Source organism: Emydura macquarii, unplaced genomic scaffold (genome assembly GCF_026122565.2).
Source record: "Emydura macquarii macquarii isolate MOO-44397 ecotype Brisbane River unplaced genomic scaffold, CSIRO-AGI_Emac_v2 contig_1253, whole genome shotgun sequence".
Taxonomy (NCBI): Eukaryota; Metazoa; Chordata; order Testudines; family Chelidae; genus Emydura; species Emydura macquarii.
In genome coordinates this window covers 102,994,586-103,018,077 of record NW_027131390.1, presented here as the reverse complement: position 1 = coordinate 103,018,077, position 23,492 = coordinate 102,994,586, and the positions used below count along the sequence as shown (strand labels likewise).

Below are 23,492 nucleotides of genomic sequence, written 5' to 3'. Positions count from 1 at the left end.
TGGTTCAAAATGTTAGCTGTTGGTATCAGCAAAATTGAGTTTAGTCAGAATTTTACAGCTCAATCCAGATGGCCTGAACATGAAGAGAATCCCTGGAAATTTAATTGTGAAGGCAACAACATGGGAAATGGCAAAAGAGTAATTTCATCCAAAAACAAGGGCTTGCACACCCTTTATAGATTATAGGGCCATTTTTGTCAATGGAGCCATGCAGAATCAGACTAGCTAAGGATCTGGACCACAGAACAAATATTAGGGGCAAGATCTGCAGATTTGGGCATAGCAGTTGTGCTCAATAAAACGTAACCACAGTTATCCAGTCTGTATGTGCTGATGAGATTGCTAGCCCCTTGCATGTACACATGCCTAGATATGAAAACCTGTTTCTAGAATCCACTTTTTCAGAGCAATTCCAAATGTAATTTTCAAAATCAAAGCTGCTGGTAGAAAGGGAGGCTAATATTTCAAGTGGTTGCACTTAAACTGCTTATGCAAAATATGCAGTGATGCACACACAAGCATGTAACTGCACATGGAACAGCAGGTGAAGCAATGGCAAACTACATACATAACCAAAACATAGCCCTTACCCTTCAGAAACATATTTTTGAACTACAGGGATGTGTGGGAATAGTGGAAATCCTTCTCTTTGGATATTCCTACCCAAATGGCTCAACCTTTTTTATTGAAAAAAAAATTGCCAAATTTCATATCAAAAGACAGTTGTAACCTTCTAAAATGTAGAGGTTATAACAGAAACACTGACACGATGATAACCATATCAGTGCCATTCATGCTGGTAAAATGAGTTGTATTCACTTGCCATAATCGGTTAGCACTTTTTCCAAAACTTTTTTTTTTTTTTTTTTTTTTTTAAATAAGTAGCAAAATGTACCCTTCTAGCTAAATCACTCTTATTCTATAGATTTTAAAATGGCTTCTAAGGCAGTTTCTTCTTCCACTTCTCATTTAAATGTGGCTCTTGAATAGCTAAACAAAATGAAGATATTCAACATGTTATTTTAAAAAAAGGACCAAAGTTCCTACTCTCTTTGTTTCCAAGATCTATATGAACATTTGAAGGAATTACTGTTCCAAAGGAAAAAGCCTCCTGAATTCTACACAATGACAGGAACTGCTTTCTGATGCAGACAAGTGTTTTCCAAAATCATATGTCCTCTCTAGCTGTACCTTGAGAATATGGTAGATGAAAAAAAGTCTACAGACACTGAACTTAAAACCCAGGGAAATAGACATTTTGAGACACTGGTAAGCACCATTTCTATATAATCATAGAAGAGGATCTGAAATTAGGAGAGGTAACAAGGCAAGTATCAAAGGATGCAAACAAAAAGACAAACTAAATGGCAATAAATGAACTGGTGAATATCGGCTGTTTTATAAGGACCAAAAACAAAAGAGACATAATAAAAGGTCATGGATTTAAAGCACGCTGCATGCAAGTACTACCGATGACTGCATTTTTAACCACATGGACACAGAGATCTTGGCCTGTAATTTCCCATGCCAGCAATTCAAAATCTTAACATCCCAGCTAGGAGAAAAGGAAGTACTGCTATTGGAATCGTTTGTCTGAAGTGAAATCCTAATACTTTTATTAATGAAAAAATACTTCCCGTCCCTAATCCCATATTGGGAGACTCAATCTAGTCTTGCAAACTCTAAGGCTGGCTTTGCAATGGAGCCGATTTAAGGATGTGAAAATATGTTTAGATACCCTGAAATTTTTGGTCTTCTTAGAAGTACGCATTTTCTCTTGAGATGTTGCTTGGAACTGGATGGTAGAAGTTAACCACCCTGGTACCTGTAAGATTAACTCCTCAATTGATTCCTGTCACTAGGTGACTCAGCAACATAAGGACTTCGTGTGACAATACTTATGGGAACCAAAAATGTGCCTAGCCTAGCATCAGGATGTGTAAAGCAAAAAGGTGGAGAATTACAACACACCGTTCTGTGTGAGTCTGTATCTCCTCTGCTCTAATCAAATTCTGGGATCTGGTAGCAAAAACCATGAAGCATGCTGCAAGATCAGGCTACTTGCGGTTCATGCTCCATGGAGACAGTTAATAGCATAGCACTAGGTTACCGTGGCTTTGGCTTCAGTTCATTACAAATTCATACTGTTCACCTCTTGCACGGTTTCAAGTTTCCATAAACCAAACCTAGCAGCAACATTCACACTCTTCCATAGCTGAACACCTTCTTTCAAACCACCCTCCCCTTCCTGCCTTCTTCCCAGTTGCCTGACCCCATCAGCAGAATACTGGACTTCACAATTCAGTCTCTCTTAATGGAATCGCATCCTTCGAGGCAGCACAACCAACATACCATATAGCCAGGCATACTGTTCAAGCAGCAAGCGCTGTTCTAGTAGAGATGGGTCCAAACCAAAACCCTTGATCTAAACACACCCACTCTTTAGAGGGGTGTTTGAAAACCAAACCAGGACCCAGATTGAAATGGTGTGGTTTGAATCTCTCCAGCTGTTAGACTTCAACTTCGAACACAAGTGTCTGATTCCATGGAGGGGTTGGTTGTGAAGGAAAATGCAACATTTTAAGTCCATACAAGATTTATGTTCCAGTTTCACTATCATATATATAAAAGTCAAATACTCACCATGCATTATTATGTTTTGCAAATGCATTTGTCAAACTCTGCTGAACTGAACAAACCTACCATATAATACTCTTGTTTTTATCATCTTATATGAAGAGTCACATTTTATGTTGTAACACTTTAAGATTTTGTAAGTACTTTAATTAAACTGCTGCATTACCTTGGAGACAGTCCTCCATGGGAACAGTTGGTAGGGGAAGTTAAGGGGCTGGTTCTGCTGCTGGAGTGCCGTGAAGGAGTCCGACCAATAGTATTGCTAGGTGAACCCTAGTGCAGAAGCAGGAAGAAGGGGATTAAGGAAATGTTAGTATACACAAAAGAAGACAACAAAAATAAAATGGGCCCAAATTCTGCTTTCATTTACACTGGGCAGCCCTGATGGGTGTGCAAACACTGCAGGACTTGACCCTACCTGAATTACATAGGATTTCTGTACAGATAATTTGTTACAGTCAAGAGGAATTGCAGCAAAAACTATTCTGATACATGCTGAACTGAGAAGAAAAAAAGAACTTACAGAGATTAAGCAAAATATTCCCTGCTAACTTTTTCTTTCAACAGAATAAAAATATTTAAAGGCTTCATATAAAATCAAAGTATAGGAGCACTGGTTAGAAATGGAAAAGACCTACTGGATCAAAGTTCTAGTTCCCTAATGGAGAACATAAGATATTAAATGGATTTCAATGGCAGTGATGAGCACAGAGAGTTTGCACGATCAGGCCCTTGATCTTAGTCAAAACTCAAGACGAATCCTACAGGTCGGATTTTCAAAAGCAGCCTCAGTAAATGAGGAGCACAAGTCCCATTGACTTTCACATGCTCCTAAGTCATTTAGGTGCTTTTGAAACTCTCTCCCACACTGTCTCTGTGCTGGCTGTGCACACATAAAACTTAAAAAGAGCTGGTAAAGTTGTTTTAATGGTCACTTTAACAAAATATCAAACAGACACTACTGTGGCATAATGCTGCTAGCAGGACTGCAGGCATGCTATTGAACATCTGAAACAGCTGTTGATCAGCAAATTGCTGTCTTTTGCAGCTCTGCTCTTTTCTATGGACATTAGCTGCATAAGCCTCTCACCACGCTAGTGTTACTGGAGTTCTTGAGGTGGTTGTGTAGGAGTTTGGTAGCACCGTCCTGGAATGTTTTTGGCAAGGCACCAAGTAACATGGTAAACTCAGGAGTGTTCAGTTCAAACAGAGAAATCAGGACTATCTGTGCTGCCTAGAAAGAAGACAAAAAGATAAAAGCATCCATCAGTTTCTCTTTTCTGAGAGGCAGAATAGTCTGCATTCTATTAGAAAGGATCCTTGCAGTAAATGTTACAGATTTTTCATTTAAACAGAAAATTACCATACTAGACAGACACCTTTCTAACACGCAGCAAGGAGACACTGTTAAAACTAACCCTTTAATAGCTACGCTTACAATGTATTTGTACATGCACACTATTCGTTTTTCAGGTTTAAAGAGCCGCTCACAACTATAATAATAAAGCCCAACAGTTCCCTCCTGCCCTGCAGGGTGATTTCCATTGAAACACTACCAAGTTGCTGCTAAAAACAAAAGACACCAAAAACAAAACAGACCCATCTTTCAAAACAGAGTAATTGTCAGATTCCAGGACCGTCGTTTCTTATATTAGAGGCTTTTCACCCTTAGTTTGAAATGGATTAATGCTCCTTCACTGATATGGCCTAGAACTGTACAACCAGTTCAAACTGCTCCAATTCTTCTTTCTCTTCCCTTACTTATTTTAGGGTGTGAAGTGGTCTTATAATTATTGATTCAGCACAGTAGGAAAAAAACCTAAAAAGAAGCTACAGCAATTGTCCAGTCTGTGATAACTCATGTATTCCATTACTGTGACGGTAACTGCACATTCCATTGCTTCAGCTGATTCAACAGAGAGGAAATTTTTAGGAAATTAAATATTTTAAAAGTTGCAATAATGAAGTGTATTCACAATTGCTCAGGAAGTGGAATCCATTGGTTGAGAATGAACCTGAGTGCAAAGAAACCCTTTCATAGTTAAATAGAATGAACATACCCCATTGTTTCAGTGCAAAAACTGTAATTCTAATTTTACTGACCTCGCCATTCATTAGGCTTAGAAAAGACGGTTACTTACCTTGTAACTGTTGTTCTTCGAGATGTATTGCTCATGTCCATTCCATTGTAGATGCATGTGCGCCCCGTGCACACTTACCAGAAAAGTTTTCCCCTTAGCAGACCCCGAAGGGCTGGCTTCGGCGTCCCCTGGAGTCCCGCATGCATGGCACAGTATATGAGGCACTGCCAGCCCTACACCCTCTCGGTTCCTTCTTGCTGTCAACTCCGACAATGGGGACCGGGGGAGGAGGGTTAGAGGGAGGGGGCGGGTCATGGAATGAACATGAGCAACACACCTCGAAGAACAACAGTTACAAGGTAAATAACTGTCTTTTCTTCTTCAAGTGCTTGCTCATGTCTATTCCATTGTAGGTGACTTGCAAGCAGTACCTTGGAGGCAGGTTCGGAGTTCGTAGGTTGGTTGACTGCAAAACTACCCTACTGAATCGGGCGTCATCCCTAGCCTGTTGCACAATAGCATAGTGGGATGTAAAGGTATGAACCGATGACCACGTAGCAGCTTTGCATATGTCCTGCATGGGCACCCGCTCCAAGAATACTCCAGAAGATGCCTGCGCTCTGGTGGAGTGAGCTGTGACGTTGCCTGGTAGCAGAACCTTTGCCTGCTCATAGCAGAAGCGTATGCAGGCAGTTATCCAGGAGGAGATTCATTGTGATGAGACAGGTAAGCCTTTCATTCTTTCGGCCACCGCGATGAACAGCTGCGTGGACTATTGGAACAGCTTCATCCTCTCCAAGTAGAAAGCCAGGGCTCTGCGTACATCCAGCGTATGCCATCTCTTTTCCTCTTCGGAAGTGTGCGGCTTTCGGAAAAACACTGGCAGGAAAATGTCCTGATTGGTGTGGAATTGTGAAACCACTTTGGGCAAGAAGGTTGGGTGAGGCCTCATCTGGACCTCATCTTTATAAAAAAAAAGTGTACAGGGCGGCTCTGAGGTGAGTGCCCTGATTGCAGACATCCTCCTAGCCAATGAGATTGCTAATAGGAAGGCCACTTTCCATGACAGTAGCAGAAGCATAGAGGGTTTAACCACCACTAGGGAGGGCAAGACCTATGGGGGCACTGTGATAACCCTGTCCATGGGATGCCTGCTCGGGGTGTAAGCCAAGGCCAGCCATAGCTGAAGAGGTCTGAGCTTCAGACGGGCATGGCAGAGCACATACGTGCACGCTGCCATATGGCCCAGTAGCTTCAGGCAGACTCGTGCCGTTGTAAGGGGGAAGGCCCAGAGGTTCCTGATCAGGCCAGAGGAATGCTCTGGCCTGAGTTGTGTTGAGGACTGCCCCAATAAACTCTATCCTTTGTACAGGCAGTAGAGTAGACTTCTGCTCGTTTACTAGCAGACCCAGCCTGTGACAGATGGCTCACACGCGGTCCAGACTGGCTTGGGCCTGAGCCCTCGACGACCTGCCTCTGATTAACCAGTCGTCCAGATACAGGTAGATCTGTATCCTTCGACACCTGAGATACGCAGCCACCACTGCCATGCACTTTGTGAACACCCTCGGGGCTGACGATAGGCCAAATGGGAAGGCTGTAAACTAGTAGTGGGAATTCCCCACCACAAACCTGAGAAACCTTCTGTGACCCGGAAAGATCGATATGTGAAAATATGAGTCCTTCAAATCGAGGGCAGCATACCAGTCTCCTGGATCCAGGGAGGGGATAATAGAGGCCAGGAAATTATGCAGACTTTTTGCCTTCTGATGTACCTGTTTAGACCCCACAGGTCCAGGATGGGTCTGAGTCCCCCTTTGGCCTTCAGGATGAGGAAATATTGGGAGTAGAAACCTCGTCCTCTAATATCCTCTACGGCTCCCAGTATGAGAAGATTGCGCACCTCTTGTAAGAGGAGTTGCTCATGAGAAGGGTCCCTAAAGAGAGCCAGAGACGGGAAGGTGCAGGGAGGAGGAGAGGAAAATTGGAAGTATAGCCCATTCCAATGGTGCCCAGGACCCAGCGGTCCGATGCTATATGGGCCCAGGCCAGGAGGAAAGGAGTGAGATGGTTTAGGAAAGGTGGGGATGCAGGATCCAGGTGCAATGCTGTCCTCGTGTGCACCATCAAAATGAGTGACGCTGACCGCCTGAGCATTGGGAGATAGATGGCTGTGTGGTCGAGGAAGAAGGCGAGCCCTGTCTATGCCGCCTAATGTTCCTCCTTCTGTCTCTCCTCCTGTAGGTCCCAACGCGCTGTGCCAGGAACCTGGGCTTCTGCTGCTGGCTCTGCTGGGGCCGAGGCTGCCTTCTGGAAGCTTGCGGCATATACAGACCCAAGGAGTGCAGAGTTGCCCGCGAGTCCTTAAGCCCATGGCACTTCGCATCCGTTTGCTCTGAGAAGAATGCAGCCCCGTTGAACAGTAGGTCCTGCATGGACTGCTGCACCTCCTGGGAGAGACCGGATGACTGGAGCCATGAGCAATGGCGCATGGAAATCCCTCAGGCCATTGCCCTGCCGCCGAGTCGGCAGCATCTGAGGCAGCCTGTAAGGCCGCTCTGGCCACTGTCTTGCCCTCCTCCAAAACCGTGGAGAAGTCTTGGGCCTGATCTGGAGGTATGGCCTCCATGAAACGCTTGAGGGAGTCCCACAAGTTATAATTATACCTCCCTAACAATGCCGGTTGATTGGCGACCTGGAACAGGAGGCTGGCAGTAGAATAATTTTTTCTCCCAAACAAAGTCCAATTTCTTGCTGTCCTTGTTTTTGGGGGTTGAGCCAGGCTGTGCCTGCCTGTCCCTTTCACTAGCCACTACCACCACTAGGGAGCTCGGCACAGGGTGGATGAACAAGCATTCGAACCCTTTCGCAGGAACATAACTCTTTTTCTCCACCCTCTTCGAGGTTGGGGACAGGGAGGATGGAGTTTGCTAGACACCTTTGGCCAACTTTAGGACCCCTTCATACACCAGCAGGGCTACCCAGGACGGCACCGGCACTGCCACTAGGTTAAACAGGTTGTCTGTCTGCTCCTGCAGCTCCTCGCTTCTAGTCCAAGTTGGAGGCCACCCTTTTCTTAGGAGTTCCTGGTGCTCCCAGAAGCCATCCAGGGGGGCCAATGGGCCTGCCACCAGTGCCTCATCTGGGGATGAAGAGGATGACTGACCCGGTGCCAGAGGGGCTGGCACTTCTGCTGAGTGCGTGGGAGCCCCCAAAGATGTACCCTCCATAAGATCTGACTCCTCCCCTGACTCCAAGTCATGGGCCTCTGCTGGTGGTGCTGGGGCCCCCGATTGCTTCCCTGATGAGACGAGGGAGTAGGGTCCTGAGGTCACCTGCAACCCCCAGGGGTTCCAGTATTGCCACTGGGGTGGCCATTCGCCCTGAGGCCAAACTGGAGGTTCCAGGGTGTTCCTCCCTAAGCAAGCGCTGCAACACCGGTGACCAGGTTCTATGCCACCCATGCGCAGGCGAACTCATCGGTGCCGGTGACTGAGAACAGTGCCGGGCTCCAGACGGGGAGTGTCTGCTCGATACCAAGCGGGACATGCATCAACTCATCAATGCTGCTGCCCTCGGTGCCGGCGATCGTGAGTGATGCTTCGGTCTGTTTGGGCGCCTCCGGTACCAGTGCTCCGTCCCCGGAGACTGCTTGGGTGCTGGGGAACGCGCCCCAGGGGATCAGCTCTCAGTGGGATCAATCTCCGCTGCGGTGACCCATTTCACGGAGAAATGTATCGGGAGTCTGGTGAGGTGTGCAGCCACTGGAGGAGAGCCATCGGAGGTTTGCCCCTTGATGTAGGGGCCCTATCCCTCGCCCTTTCCATCCCGGCCGATGGGGTGCGAGGAACGGGCAGGGCCAACAGGTCGGCCGTCACCTGAAGCACCTCCAACGTAGACAGCACCGCAAGTTGTAGCGGTCCCCTTCCGCTCGGGGGGAAGTTCTGTGGAGGGGCTCATCGCCCCAGGTGAAACCTGCGCCTGTGGGGATTGCTTAGCACACTGGCTCTGAGCTGCCCCGGAGCTTGACCCTGCGTCCTTAGCCTTCTTCCATGCAGGGGAGTGGCCGTCTGCTGGACCCTGTTTTCTGGGCTTCTTCCTCTGCGGTGAAGAGGAAGCCTGGTGCTGCAATGGAGCCGGTGCTAGTGGAGCACTCTGCACTGACCCGCTGCTGGGGGCCAAAAGGGAGCGGGACGGCTCTGATGCCGGTCTCAGGGCCGCCTCCATTAACAAAGCCTTTAGACAGATATCTGGGTCCTTTTGAGTCCTTGGTCTGAACGCCTTGCAGATGCGGCACTTGCCCTTTCAATGGAATTCCCCAAGGCACTTTAAACAGTCTTCATGGGGGTTGCTAATCGGGAAGGCCTTCCTGCAGGATTTACAAGGCTTAAAGCCGGGAGATCAGGGCATGCCCTGAGGAGGTCCCTAACGGGACTACCTTATCTACTACTACAACAATAACTAACAACTATCTAAACAGCTACTTAACAAGTACTTATAAAAACAAAGGTTACAGTTAAGAAGCACTCACCGAAGCAAGCAAGAATTCAGTTCCAGTAACCGTCACTGGCGTAAAGAAGGAACTTAGGGGGTGTAGGGCCGGCAGCACCTCATATACCTTGTCATGCATGTGGGACTTCAGGGGGTGCCGAAGCTGGCCCTATTGGATCTACTAAGGGCAAAAATGTCTGGTAACCATGCATGAGGCGCACATGCACCTACGATGGAATGGACATGAGCAAGTTCTCGAAGAACCACCTAATAATAAGGCTTTGCATTTAAAAAGCACTTTTCATCTATAGATCTCAAAGTGCTCTTTAAAGATGGGTAAGTAGCATCATCTCCATCTGACAGATGAAGAAATTGAGGGCACAGAGAGTTGAAGGGACTTCCCCAGGATTGCACAGTGAGTTTCTGGCAGAGCCAAAGAACAAAGGTCTCCCGCTCTCACTTCCATGTGCAAACCAAAAGAGCATGCTGGCTCCTGAAAAATTCCCATTCACTTCAAACAGAAGCATAGCCTACTGTTCATTACTTGAAACTAAGAGTCCCAGGGGTATGGAAGGAGGGGAGAAATTATCTTCCCATGACACTTTCCTCTCAGAAAATCCTAACTCCAGACTCTTCTTCTTCCTCTGACTTTCAACCAATTGTGCCAGGGAGTCTTCGTATCCTGTACCCAACGGGGGACATGTTTTGTTGTCTGTCCTGGTACTTGGACCTGTAGTTTTCATCAACATAATCTTTTCTGAAATGAATATATTACTGCAAATGAAAGAGCCCGAAACAGAATAGGCAGCATGTTGAATTGAATGAAATGATAATCATGCCAAAACACATGCCAACTCATGAAATCATGCATATCCCAGGATTGTGATTATTAATTTAGTTGTTAGGAAACCTACATGCAGGTCACTAGCGCAACTTGACAAGCGAAGCTCAACTTTGGTGAGACTTGAAGAATAGGGGACTCGAGCAAGGTTCCCAAGGTAAGAATTTTTCTTAAAATAATTTGAAGTGGATTTTTTAAATGTCTGATCCTGAAGTCCTAACTCAGGCAAAGCACCAGCTGAAATGAATGGGTGTTTTGACTGACTCAGGGCCCCAGGACTAAGCTTATAAATATTTCCTCTCAATTTCTGTTCAGCTACACTTGGAATGTGCTGCTCTGTGGATTTATCTCAGCACATACCTCTTTCCTTGGTAGGTTTATTTCCTTCACAAATTGGGCCTACTCCTACCATTGCTCAGTGCCTGGAACATCCACTAACCTCAATGGGAATTTCAGGTGGTAAGCTGGAAGCTGCCCAAAGACTGGATCCAACTTTAGGGCCAGATAGTGCCTGGACCTTGGACAAGTGCGGAAGGCCAGGAAGGATGCAAGAAGCCTTCCCAACTCTTACCCCTCCAGTGCATGGGCCAGGCACAATAGCAGCCCTTGAGCTCTACTGTATAAAGAAAATGCTCTCTCCTACTGCCTGCGGGGGCAGGAAGGAGTTGAAGCAATAGCAGAAGGTAGTGAAAACTCCTACAGGTGATGCAATGGGCACCTTCTCTTCCATACTAGACTGCTCCAAAATGCATCATGCTTCTCCGAGGCAGAATCCTCGTCAGAGCTACACTAGGAGCCATGTGGCTTTGCTTCATCCCAACATGGACCACTGCCTAATAGGCACAATTTGCCTCTAATTTAGCAATTTTGAGGATACGGATGTGTTGCAGACAAGTCCTGCTCCCAAGGTCATTGGAATTGTTGCCATTGGCTTCCTCCCCTTTGTATGCATTATGGCCTACGTGTTCAGAAAAGACCTCCATTATTAGATACGCAAATGCCCATTTGGTAGCTTTATTGCTGCCTGCCAACTGGGCATCTAACCAAGGGTAGCATTTGATCCCTCGGGTTTGTACTTTTATGTGTCACAAAATAAAATACATTAGAATGCTACACCCTATACCTGAGATGTGATACAGTTAACAAGTGCTCCTTTCAATATACGCACTACTACCAGTAAATGGTGGTTCCCTAAAGGCATTGAGAAAATACTACGGCTCTGGGGTTTTCATCTCAACCTTGTGCTGGGAGAGGCAGCTCTTTTTAAACAATACTCACCCACAACTATTTTTAACTGCACTGGCCAGTTTGTTTATTGCAAAAGCAAACTACAATGCAAACCAGGGTTCTGACTCTCTAGCTAAGGTTGTTTGTCCAAGATTCAAAAGGCAACATTCTGACTATGCTCCAGCAGCACAGCTCCTATTGACTTCAACAGCAGTTGGCTCCAGGTAGGTCTAAAGCTGGATCTATTCAGTGCTAAAAGTTTTACTGCCACAGCACTTCTGGAGTCAACATATTAGAGCCTTCCAATTGGGCTGGGAGTGCAATTTTCCTCTCAGAACTGAAGGAGGGCAGAAGCACCACCCTTAAATCTTTCTGGCAATCAGATATATACTAGTTTGAAAACACTGATCAAAATGAGTGTGTTTTCATTGATAGTTAACTGCTGTAATCTTAGATCAATTTTTCAAAAGTGACTAGTGGGTCTGAGTACATCAGTTTTTGGGTTCCCAACTTCACATGCTTAAAGGGGCAGATTTTCAAGGGGGTGCCCTTATAAAATGTCTCAAGTTGGGCACCCAACTTACAGTACTTTTGAAAATCTTGGGCCTGGTCACTAACAACTGGACTGTCATAATAGTCACGAAAAACACAGATAGATTAAATCTGTATTTGCTTTACAAACACTGCCCGTGCAACACTCATGCTAAGGACAGACGTAGGAAAGAGGGTATGCTATCTAAATCTTCTCTTGCCTTTGTGCCCCTGGTTTCTGATACTGCATCAGCATTGTGCAAACTCAGCACATCTCCTTTCCCTGCCAGATAATCTAAATATTATGGGTCATCTCTCAATGGGCCATATTCTCTGCTGGTTTAAACAGGAGCAACTCCAATGAAGTCAGTGCCTGCTTATGTTAGTGGGGAATCTGATTCAAGGTCAGGAAGTTGGATCACCCAAAAGAGATGTGTTACCTCCATCATGCCCTCAATCATTATGCCCTTACATAGCATGTTCCATGAACTTTTGGCGCTCCCAAAGTGCGTTGCCTCAAGCTAAGGACCAATTCCTGCAAAGGCTTTCCTGTCCGACAGCATCATGTGCTACATGAATATTAACATTCAACAGCCCGTCTTACACTAAGAGCAGTCTGTTGGTTGGTGAGCCAGATTCACTAAATTCCTAGGCCCCTTACAATCTAGTGGAAATATACAAAATCACTTTGGAATGAAGTTTGGCAACATTCAAGTTACATGAAATGTCACCACCAAATGGAAGAATTAATTCATTTTAGAGGGGAATAGAATCAGTGTCCTGAGTTTAATATGAATGACTTGAAAAGTCTAGCCAGCCAGCTCATAAAGAAAACTGCAGCTAACCCGATACCCCAGAGACACATCAGACCTTTGGAGCTGTCAAGAAGCCAGGGTAGGCTACTCTAATTTATGCTGGGACTAGCATGACCCACAGTCTGCCCAGGATGAGGAAAGTGAAAACCCCACCTTTGTGCCCACTTCCCTGAACTGTGTACTTCTCAGCCACAGCCAACAATCGGGGCCAGACTCTTCCCAACTACAACTTTTAGACAATAGGATTAATAGAAACACACACTAAAACCAAACTATTATTTCACATACACACTCATACACAAATGAGGCATCACTTTTTCAGGCGCCCAGTTAATGTCTCTTTACACAGCTAGACTGTATTAGAAATCTAAACTGCAAACAGAAAGTGTATTTTGTGAGTAGTGTACACAGCTTTTAGTCTACCTGTTTACATTTCTCTTCCAAGTTTCCTTCACCAGGCCCTGAGGAGGCTGTAGTTGATCTAGCTGGCAAATCCTCACCTACCCAACTATGCATGGTCTGGGTTCAACAAATAGGAAAGGTAATATTATTTAATAAGAAAGCACAAGATTTTCAACAGCTAGCATCTAAATGCAATATATATTTCAGCTTTTTGCATGAGACGCATCTTCAGTACCGGTTGCTTTCCTAATTTGGGATTAATAAGAAAACACATTAATATTTGAATCAACCAATGGGAAGATACCAGTCAATGAGATCACTTGGGTTAAGTCTAATTTGGCCTTAGACCTCTGGCTTTGCAGCACCAGTTAACTTTTTCCAAATCCTTCTGTTATAACAACCCTTAGCACTCACCTATGAAGATGTAAAGCACTATAGGTAATCAGACATTATTTAATTAAACCCTGCAGCCACCATTTGTTAAGTGTGATTATCACTCTTACAGACAGCAAGACCAATACACCGAGATTTAGATGATATTGTCAAGTTCAGTGTCAGTTTAGAAATTGAGAACTCCTGACTCTCAGTCTTGTGATCAGTCTACTAGCCCAATGCTCTCTGCACATGCATTTTACAGTGTGCATCAGGCTGTGGGAATGGCTACCAGTTCCACATTCCCACTGCACATTATTGTTTTAGTCTTAATTTTGCCCTGTGTGAACTTCCTTGAGTATTTGCTGGTCTGATATCTTTCTTCTAGATTTATCCTTTTCTCTCGGTATAACTTTGAAATTATTTCCTTTTGTTGCAAAAGCCTTCCCTTTGTCCTCAAAATCTTTTATTACTTTTCATAAAATGTACTCGTGTTAGATGAGAGACCTGTGCCCTCTCTCTTGGTCATTCCAGTACCTAAAAAGAATCTTTAATGGGTTTCTACATTTAATCCATCTCAAAAACTATTTTGGCCACCAACTTATTTTAGTTTATATGCAGTGGTGGGTGAAATCTACACCAGTGATGTACCTGTGTTAAAGAGCTTGATGAAGGCTCTACACTGAGGTGAATTTCATCTTGGTGTGAGTTAAAGTGATACTACGCAGTCTCTTTTGCTTTTCCATTCTTTGTGCAATGGCTCTCTCATCTCAGTTAAGTTCCATTATTCTGGGGTCTCCACATAAATTAGCTAGATTGTACCTGGGGACCAGTGCAGTTGCATGAATGTACTTGAGGACACTTTGCCCAAAGCTCAATTTAAGAATAACGCAGCTGAAAAAGTAGTGTTCCAAGTTCTCAGACACACAAGTAGAAGATGGAATGGCACTGTGTGACACACGACTGTTACACAACATGCAGCAATTCCAGGCTTGTACAATAAACCACCTCCATAATCACATTTGGCTGGCAGAAATACCTCGGAGACATGTCTGGTAATGGGGAGATTTTCTTCCATATCATGGTCCAACTGAAGTTACCAGGTGTTTTGTCACTGATATCAAGGAGATCAGGATTTTACCTACTAGCAGGACAGCAAGCAGAGTGTCACGTAAAGCACTGGCCTGTCACCTTGGGAGGCACGGTTCCTGTTCAACCTGCACAAAAACTTGTTTTAAATGCTAAGGTAAATCAGTTTTTGCATACCTTGCCATTGTTCTTCATGGTGTGGGAGAACCCCACATTCTGAACTAAACGTCTCTGTTCCACGTGAGCCTTCAACACAAGGCTTCTTCACACGTAAAATTTACCAGAATTTAGCAGAACTGATGAGTTATAAACCTAGGGTTCAGACATCTATTTGGAACCAATGGAGATTCAGCACATTTGGATTTAGCCCAGGAAATTACAGAAAAATTAACTTCATTGTACTTAGAGCATTTTCCCACATACGGCCTGATCCTGTAATCCAAATTCAATGGGAGTTTTGCCTGAGTAAGGACTGCATGGAAACTCCCCTGGAAATATCAGTAATTACAATCTAATGCATGTTACTGTATTGATAACTGCAATTTACCCACGTCACCATGATCTGCATTGCTATTTTGTATCACTTTTCCTGATGGTAACAACAATAATATCCAGCTCTTAAATAGCACTCTGTCATCAGTAGCTCTCAAAGCACTTTACAAAGGAGTTCAGAATTATTATTCCTTTTTTTTAGTGGAGGAAACTGAGGCACAGAAAGGTGAATGACTTGCCCAAGGTCAGGCAGCAGGTTAGCAGTAGAGATCAGAATAGAACTCAGGTCTTCAGAGTCCCAGTTCAGGGCTCCATCTACAAGGTCACACTGCTTCTGAATACAGTGGAACCTCTGAGTTATGAAAACCTCGCAAACTCTGAAATATCCCTAACTCTGAACAGAACATTATGGCTGTTCTTTCAAAAGTTTACAACTGAACACTGACAAATATAGTGCTCATCTTCAAGAAAGGGAAGAAAGAGGATCCAGGGAACTACAGACCGGTCAGCCTCACCTCAATCCCTGGAAAAATCATGGAGCAGGTCCTCAAGGAATCCATTTTAAGGCACTTGGAAAAGAGGAAGGTGATCAGGAACAGTCAACATGGATTCACCAAGGGCAAGTCATGCCTGATCAACCTGATTGCCTTCTATGAAGAGGTGACTAGCTCTGTGGATGTGGGGAAAGTGGTGGATGTGATATACCTTGACTTTAGCAAAGCTTTTGATACAGTCTCCCACAGTATTCTTATCAGCAAGTTAAAGAAGTATGGGTTGGATGAATGGACTATAAAATGGATAGAGAGCTGGCTAGATCATCCAGCTCAATGGGTGGTGATCAATGGCTCGATGTCTAGCTGGCAGCTGGTAACAAGTGGAGTGCTCCAGGGGTCGGTCCTGGGGCCGGTTTTGTTCAACATCTTCATTAATGATCTGGATGGGGTAGATTGCACCCTCAGCAAGTTTGCAGATGACAATAAGCTAGGGGGAGTAGTAGATACCCTGGAAGGTAGGGATAGGAAACAGTGATCTAGACAAATTGGAGGATTGGGCTAAAAGAAATCTGATGAGGTTCAACAAGGACAAGTGCACAGTCCTGCCCTTAGAGCGGAAGAATCCCATGCACAGCTACAGACTGGGGACCGATGGGCTAGGCAGCAGTTCTGCAGAAAAGGACATGGCGGTTACAGTGGATAGGAAGCTGATATGAGTCAGCAATGTGCCCTGGTTGCTAAGAAGGCTAATAGCATATCGGGCTGCATTAGCAGGAGCATTGCCAGCAGATCGAGGGAAGTGATTATTCCCCTCTATTTGGCATTGGTGAGGCCTCATTTGGAGTATTGTGTCCAGTTTTGGGCCCCCCACTACAACAAGGATGTGGACAAGTTGGAGAGAGTCCAGCAGCGGGCAACAAAAATGATTAGGGGGCTGGAGCACAAGACTTATGAGGAGAGGCTAAGGGAACTAGGCTTGTTTAGTCTGCAAAAGAGAAGAATGAGGGGGGATTTGATAGCAGCCTTTAACTACCGGAAAGGGGGTTCCAGGGAGGATGGAGCTAGGCTGTTCTCAGTGGTGGCAGATGACAGAACAAGGAGCAATGGTCTCAAGTTGCAGTGGGGGAGGTCTAGGTTGGATATTAGGAAAAAGTGTTTCACTAGGAGGGTGGTGAAGCACTGGAATGGGTTACCTAGGGAGGTGGTGGAATCTCCATCTTTAGAGGTTTTTTTAAGCTACGGCTTGACGAAGCCCTGGCTGGGATGATTTAGCTGAGGTTAGTACTGCTTTGAGCAGGGTGTTGGACTAGATGACCTCCTGAGGTCCCCTCCAACTCTAATATTCTATGATTCTATGATTAATACAGCTTTGAAACTTCACTATGCAGAAGAAAAATGATGCTTTTAGCCACCTTAATTTAAATTAAACAAGGACAGGAACAGTTTCCCTGCCTTGTCAAATCTTTTTTTTTTTTTTAACTTTCAGTTTATTTTTTTTAATGGTTTACATTTAAACACAGCACTGTACTGTATTGGCTTTTATTTTGTGCGTGTCTCTCTGCTGCTGCCTGATAGCATACTTCCGGTTCCATATGAGATGTGTGGGTGACTGGTCAGTTCATAACTCTGAAGTTCTTTTGAGAGTTCTATCACCAAAGCAATGAGTTTTAGCAAAACTGACAGTAATTTACATGCCTCCAGCCCTATTTTGCACTCAGCTACCATGCACAATTCCATTGCGCTGGAGGACAAAATTTGATCTATGCTCCACAAAACCTACTTTACACAATGGAGCTGTGATGCAGTGGATAGTTTTTGTTCTGCAAAGATTAAATTGCCTTTTACCCCTTTCTAATATGGTTTCCAGGAAGTCAGCCCTAGCTCATATGAAGCGAAGTAAATACTCTCTAGTGTTAACAGTCCTTAAAACAAGGGGAAATATTTACCCCTTAGCAGTCTGGGTATCATTTTAGTTTACCCTGTCTTAAAAATTAAGCTTGACAACAATTTTGACCATGCACAATTTATTGCCACTGTCAATAGCTTTTCGTTGTGAACTGAACATAAGTTTAGTTCCATTTTACCCTGAGGTGGAATCATGACATCTCATAAATACTAACTGGTGTTAATTACACATTTTTTAAAAGTAGATCACAACTATTTAATGCTACAGTGGGTCATAAGTTTAGGTATATGTATTACCTGTGCACAAGTATAAACTGCCTCTGGAGACGCATCGGAACATTTGAAATATTGGTATAGAAGGGAACAGCTTTCTCAGGAAGGACAGGCAGGGAAAAAAAGGGAGGAGGCGTTGCCTTGTACATCAAAGATGCATACACTTCCACAGAGGTTGAGATGGAAATAGGAAACAGACTTATTGAAAGTCTCTGTGTAAGTTTAAAAGGGATAAAAAAGCAAGGGTTATGTCATGGTAGGGGTCTACTATAGACCATCTAACCAAGAAGAAGTGGATGAGGCTTTTTTTTAAACAACTAACAAAATCATCCAAAGCACAGGACTTGGTGGTGATGGGGGACATCAACTAACCAGACATCTGTTGGGAAAATAATACAGCAGGGCACAGATTATCCAACAAGTTCTTGGAATGCACTGGAGACAATTTTTTATTTCAGAAGTTGAAGAAAGCAACTAGGGGAGAGGCTGTTCTAGATTTGATTTTGACAAATAGGAAGGACTGGCTGAGAATTTGAAAGTGGGGGAAAGTGATCATGAAATGATAAGTTCATGATTCGAATCTAAGGAATGGCAGGAGGGAAAACAGCAGAATAAAGGTAACGGATTTCAAGAAGGTAGACTTTAGCAAATTCAGGTAATTTGTAGGTAGATCCCATGGGAAGCAAGTCTAAGAGGAAAAACAGTTTGAGAGGGCTGGCAGTTTTTCAAAGAGACATTAAGGGCACAAGAGCAAACTATCCCACTGGTAGGAAAGATAGGAAGAATAGCAAGAATCCACCCTGTTTTAATCAGGAGATCTTCAGGGACCTGAAACTCAAAAAAAAATCCTACAAAAAGTGGAACTAGGTCAAATTATGAATGAGGAATATAAAAAAAACCAACACAAGCATGTAGGGATAAAATTAGAAAGGCCAAGGCACAAAAGGAGCTTAAATTAGCGAGAGACATCAAGGGTAACAAGAAAACATTCCACAAATACGTTAGAAGCATGAGGAAGACTAAGGACAGGGTAGGCCTATTACTCAATGAGGTGGGAAAGACAAAAACAGAAAATGTGGAAATGGCAGAAGTGCTAAATGCCTTTTTTGTTTCAGTTTTCAGCAAAAAAGGTTAGCAGAGATTAGATGTCCAGCACAGAGAACGCCAGTGAAAATGAGGTAGGATCTGAGGCTAAAATAGGGAAAGAACAAGTTAAAAATTACTTAGACAAGTTAGATGTCTTCAAGTAGGCAGGGCCTTGTGAAATACATCCTAGAATACCCAACGAGCTGACTGAGGAGATATCTGAGTCATTAGCGATTATCTTCGAAAATTCATGCAAAATGAGAGAGATGTCAGAGGACTGGAAGAGGGCAGATATAGTGCCAATCTACAAGAAGGGGAATAAGGACATTCCAAGAAATTACAGACCAGTCATCTTAACTTCAGTAGCCAGGAAGATAACTGAGCATTACATTTGCAAACATCTAGAAGATATAAGGTGATAAGTAACAGTCAACATGGATTTGTCATGTCAAACCAACCTAATAGCTTTCTGGATGGGGGGAAGCGGTAGATGTGGTATATCTTGACTTTAGTAAGGCTTTTGCTACTGCCTTGCATGACCTTCTCATAAACACACTAGAGAAATATAGCCTAGATGGAGCTACTGTAAGGTGGGTGTATAATGGGTTGGAAAATCTTTCCCAAAGAGTAATCATCAGTGGTTCACTGTCAAGCAGGAAGGGCATATCAAGTGGGGTCCTACAGGGATCAGTCCTGGGTCCAGTTCTGTTCAATATATTCAGAAATGATTTAGATAATGGCATAGAGAGTACACTTACAAAGTACGCGGACGATACCAAGTTGGGAAGGGTTGCAAGTGCTTTGGAGGCCAGGTTTAAAATTCAAAATGATCTGGACAAACAGGAGAAATAGTCTAAAGTTAACAAGATGAAATTCAGTAAGGACAAATGCAAAGTACTCCACTTAGGAAGGAACAATCAGTTTGCACACCTACAAAATGCCTAGGTAGGAGAACTGCAGAAAAGGATCTGGGGCCTATGGCGGATCACAAGCTAAATATGTCAACAATGTAACACTGTTGCAAAAAAAGTGAACATCATTATGGATGTATCAGCAGAAGTGTTGTAAGCAAGACACAAGTAAATCCTTCCACTCTACTCCATGCTAATAAGGCCTCAGCTGAAGAAGTATGTCCAGTTCGGGGCGCCACATTTCAGGAAAGAAGTGGATAAATTGGAGAAAATCCAGAGCAGAGCAACAAAAATGATTCAATGTCTAGAATACATGGCCTATGAGGAAAGATTGAAAAAACTGGGCTTGTTTAGTCTGGAGAAGAGAAGACTGAGGGGGGACATGACAACAGTTTTCATGTACATAAAAGGGTGTTACGAAGAGGAGTGTGGGTGGCAGATATAATAGGCCAGGGGAGGCTAAGCCTTTAACTAAAAATAATTGAGGGCGGGAGCCTGAGGGCATTATTGAGGCCCGAGGGGGAGATGAGAGTCCTAGCCTCACTGTGTGAGGATCCAGCAGTTGCTACCAGTCCAGTCCTCCCAGCACTAGGGCGCCGATGCCCCCTTGGTTCACCCTTACCAGTGATTGGAGGCTGCGAGGCCACCCACTGCAGCTGAAGGCTGTGGAGTCCTCCACCTACCATGGTGGGTCTGGGATCCGGGTTCCCCTGCAGCAGCTGGGAGTTGCGGGGCCCAGCTGCCTGCAGTGGCTTGGGGCTCTGGGGTCCCCCGCTGCCTGCGGTGGCTGGCAGCTGCAGGGTTCACCCATGGTGGGTGGGGGCTATAGGATTCGCCTGCAGCGGCTCGAAACCTGGTGCTCCTCCCTGCCCTCTGCAGCTTGGGGCTCCGGGAGTCCCTGCTGCCCACAGCAGCTGGGGACACAGCAGGGGTTTCCCCGCCACCCATGGCAGATGGGGACTGCGGGGTCCCCGCCACCCACTCCAGCGAACAGCAATTGATCCCTGTCGTGGCAGTGGCTCAGAGCCACCAGGTCCCCACCACTGTCAGATCCCTGCCGCCTGAGGTGGGTAGGAGCTGGGGGACCCTACGGCAGCTAAGAGCTAATTTCACAGGTCTGTGGAAGCCATAGAATCCTCTGTGGCAGACTCGCAGCCTTAGTCATAAGTTAACATAAAACGTGGTAGGTGACCCATAAAGTAAGACAGGTTAGACATGTTCAGCACATATGGTAGAGAAATCATCATGTAACAGACTCACAAAGGCTGGACCACTGGTTCTCAAACTTATTTCATTGGGCCCCGCCCTCCGTTCTTTGTGTCTGTAGTCATTTACGCTCCCCCGCCACCCAATACACACTCCACAAATACATACTGCCACCCAGCTCTGAAGCCAGAGCGGAAAGCGGCTCAGCTCTGAAGGCAGCAATGACACGCCAGCAGCAGCACACAAGGGTGGCAATGTGCAAAGCAATAGTTGTCAATATCACTTTTAGCGGTCCCATTGCCACCCTTACTTCTGTGCTGCTGCTGCTGCCACCCCAGGGCTGACAGTCAGAGCTCTGCCGCCTCCCGGTGGGGGTGGGGGTGGGGTAGCCACACCCAGGTGGCAGGGCTCCAGCTGTCAGCCCCAGGGCGGCAGGGCTCCAGCTGTCCTCTTTATCCCTGCCTTCTGGGTGTGCACGGCCCTTCTATACAAGCCCCAGCCACCTGGGGCTGACAGCCAGAGCTCTTTAAAAAGAAAAAAAGAAAAAAAAAGCACACAGCTCCTCACGCCTCCCCTGACTCATTCCTGCAGCTTCCTTGGAAGGCCCGTGCCCCATCGTTGGAGAACTGCTAGGCTAGAGGATTGTTTGAAAAAGGAAATGTCTGATAAACGATTTGAGAAATGGAAAAGGTTCTGAGGGTCTGTTATGTTTGTACAATGGAGCTGGGGCTGTGAGACTATCACATAATGACAATGAAAAGTTCATCACTTTCTTTCTTGATTGTCAATTTCTCCCATTTCATAAATGGGCTTCTTCCATTATTATCTATATTAATTATTTCTGTTATACCAATCAGGGCCCCACTGTGTCAGGCACTGTACGATATACAGGAGCCATCCCCTATCCAGTAGCACGTACAATCTGAGACCCTGTCTACACTGAGAGTTTGTACCAGTGTAGCTACCATGCTGTAGCTGCACCAGTGTAAACGCCTAGTGTACATGCACTGCACCACTGTAAAGCATGACTTGTCCATAGCGAGCAAAAGTTGTTCCAATTACATGGACTATGTGAACTGAGCTGATGGTATCAATCTATTTCTTGCTAGACAAATGACCACAACAGTTTATACTAATTACAGCCCTTCTTGGCAGTCTCCTAAATGCAGGCACTTAGTCACATGAAGGCTGAATCGACCCCTCGCTCTCGAGCCGGTCCCCTCCATTTCTGGTTGCAGGGAAGTTTGCTTTTCAGATGTCTGTTCTGTAGTCAGAGAACCTCAGTCTTCAAGGCTGGCACGACGACTGCTTTCACTCGCACTAAATTCATTAAAGGACTGATCCTTTGCATCAGGCTCCTCAGGAATAAAAATAAATCTTCTTGATGCAAAATCCTGGTAATGGCTTCTCTATTCCACATTCTCAACAAAACATGTTTTCAATCGGTGTTCTTCAAAGCAAGTTTGGCCTGCTTAAACTGGCCCATGATAATTCAATTCATTATTATACAATGAATGAAACAACTTCACTGACTGCAACCTTGCCAGAGATAAGGGCTGATGATTCTGCATAAATCATTTGCTGTTGATAACCAGTGTCACATCCACAGCCTGCAGTTTGCATGGTGTACCTCCTGATATCAATGGTTATTATTTACATAATCTGTATTATATAATATATAAAGGTATCAGTCCTGCTGACAAATGAAGGAACGGATTATATGGGCACTCTGCTCATTTTTAGTCACCAAAATTAATATTTTACTTTAACCGGGTAACCTACAATAAAGCTTTTCAGTCAAGTGTAGCAGCTACGTATGGGCTTTAATCAAATAGATTCAGTAATCTCATATCAGCCTTTAAGGCAGTGTGACAATTATTAGAGTATTGTTTAGTTAGAATAACTAGCAGTTTACATAGATCTCTGCAGTAGATGAAGCTACGGTCAATGCACTCCAAACACTTACTCTGAATATACACTGGGTGTATATATTAACAATATTGGAATCTGACTGTCCTATGTATCCACATTTTCAGCTGCAGCAGAAAGGCTCTTCATTCAATTTTGCATGCAGCAATGATGACATCTAATGGTGGAAATATTTTTTTCAGCTGTACAATCCCCAGAGAATTTGTGTTTTTATCTCAATGATTACACTATAGAAACAAAGTTAATGTAACACTCAGAAAATGTTTTAATTTACATTAAGAAATAGATACAGGGGAAGTAAAAACAAACAACAAACAAACAAAAAACCTTAAAAGTCTCCTAACCATACAATTTTTGGTTGTCTTCATACCTACGTTAATTGCCTTTATGAAGGATAGCAGTCCCGCTAGCAAAACTTAATAATTCTAACCTACCTTTCTTACATCTGAGCTCTTTGGTTCTGTTGTCCAAGTTATGATTCTAGATACAGCAAGTCTGGTCTCACTGGAGCTCACAAAGTCTGTTGGGTCCATCTGTCTGGCCAGGGACTCAATGTACTTCAGGATTGCAACTTTCACCTAAGAAATATAAAGGGATACTATCATCCTTTGTTGGTGAGATGATGGAAGGTGGACATCTCTCAGAACTATCCTGTGCCAAACATAAAACTTGCAAGCTCATCTCTGCCCTATAATGAGCCATAATGAAAA

The 23,492-nt window shown here is 44.5% G+C and overlaps 1 protein-coding gene across 7 annotated transcripts in view; it reads right to left on the bottom strand.

Annotated features, from left to right (window-relative positions):
• CLASP1 (cytoplasmic linker associated protein 1) overlaps positions 1–23,492 on the bottom strand; it is a 246,209-nt gene that overhangs the window by 29,829 nt on the left and 192,888 nt on the right. For 4 of the 7 annotated variants that reach the window (XM_067549649.1, XM_067549648.1, XM_067549651.1 and 1 more), the window contains 4 exons: positions 23,217–23,360; positions 13,047–13,142; positions 3,728–3,871; positions 2,804–2,910 (listed from right to left, as the gene is read on the bottom strand). In XM_067549649.1, the coding sequence (XP_067405750.1) occupies positions 2,804–2,910; positions 3,728–3,871; positions 13,047–13,142; positions 23,217–23,360 (491 nt within the window). The remainder of the gene's footprint in view (positions 1–2,803; positions 2,911–3,727; positions 3,872–13,046; positions 13,143–23,216; positions 23,361–23,492) is intronic. The other 3 variants (XM_067549650.1, XM_067549653.1, XM_067549654.1) reach the window with 1 other exon arrangement.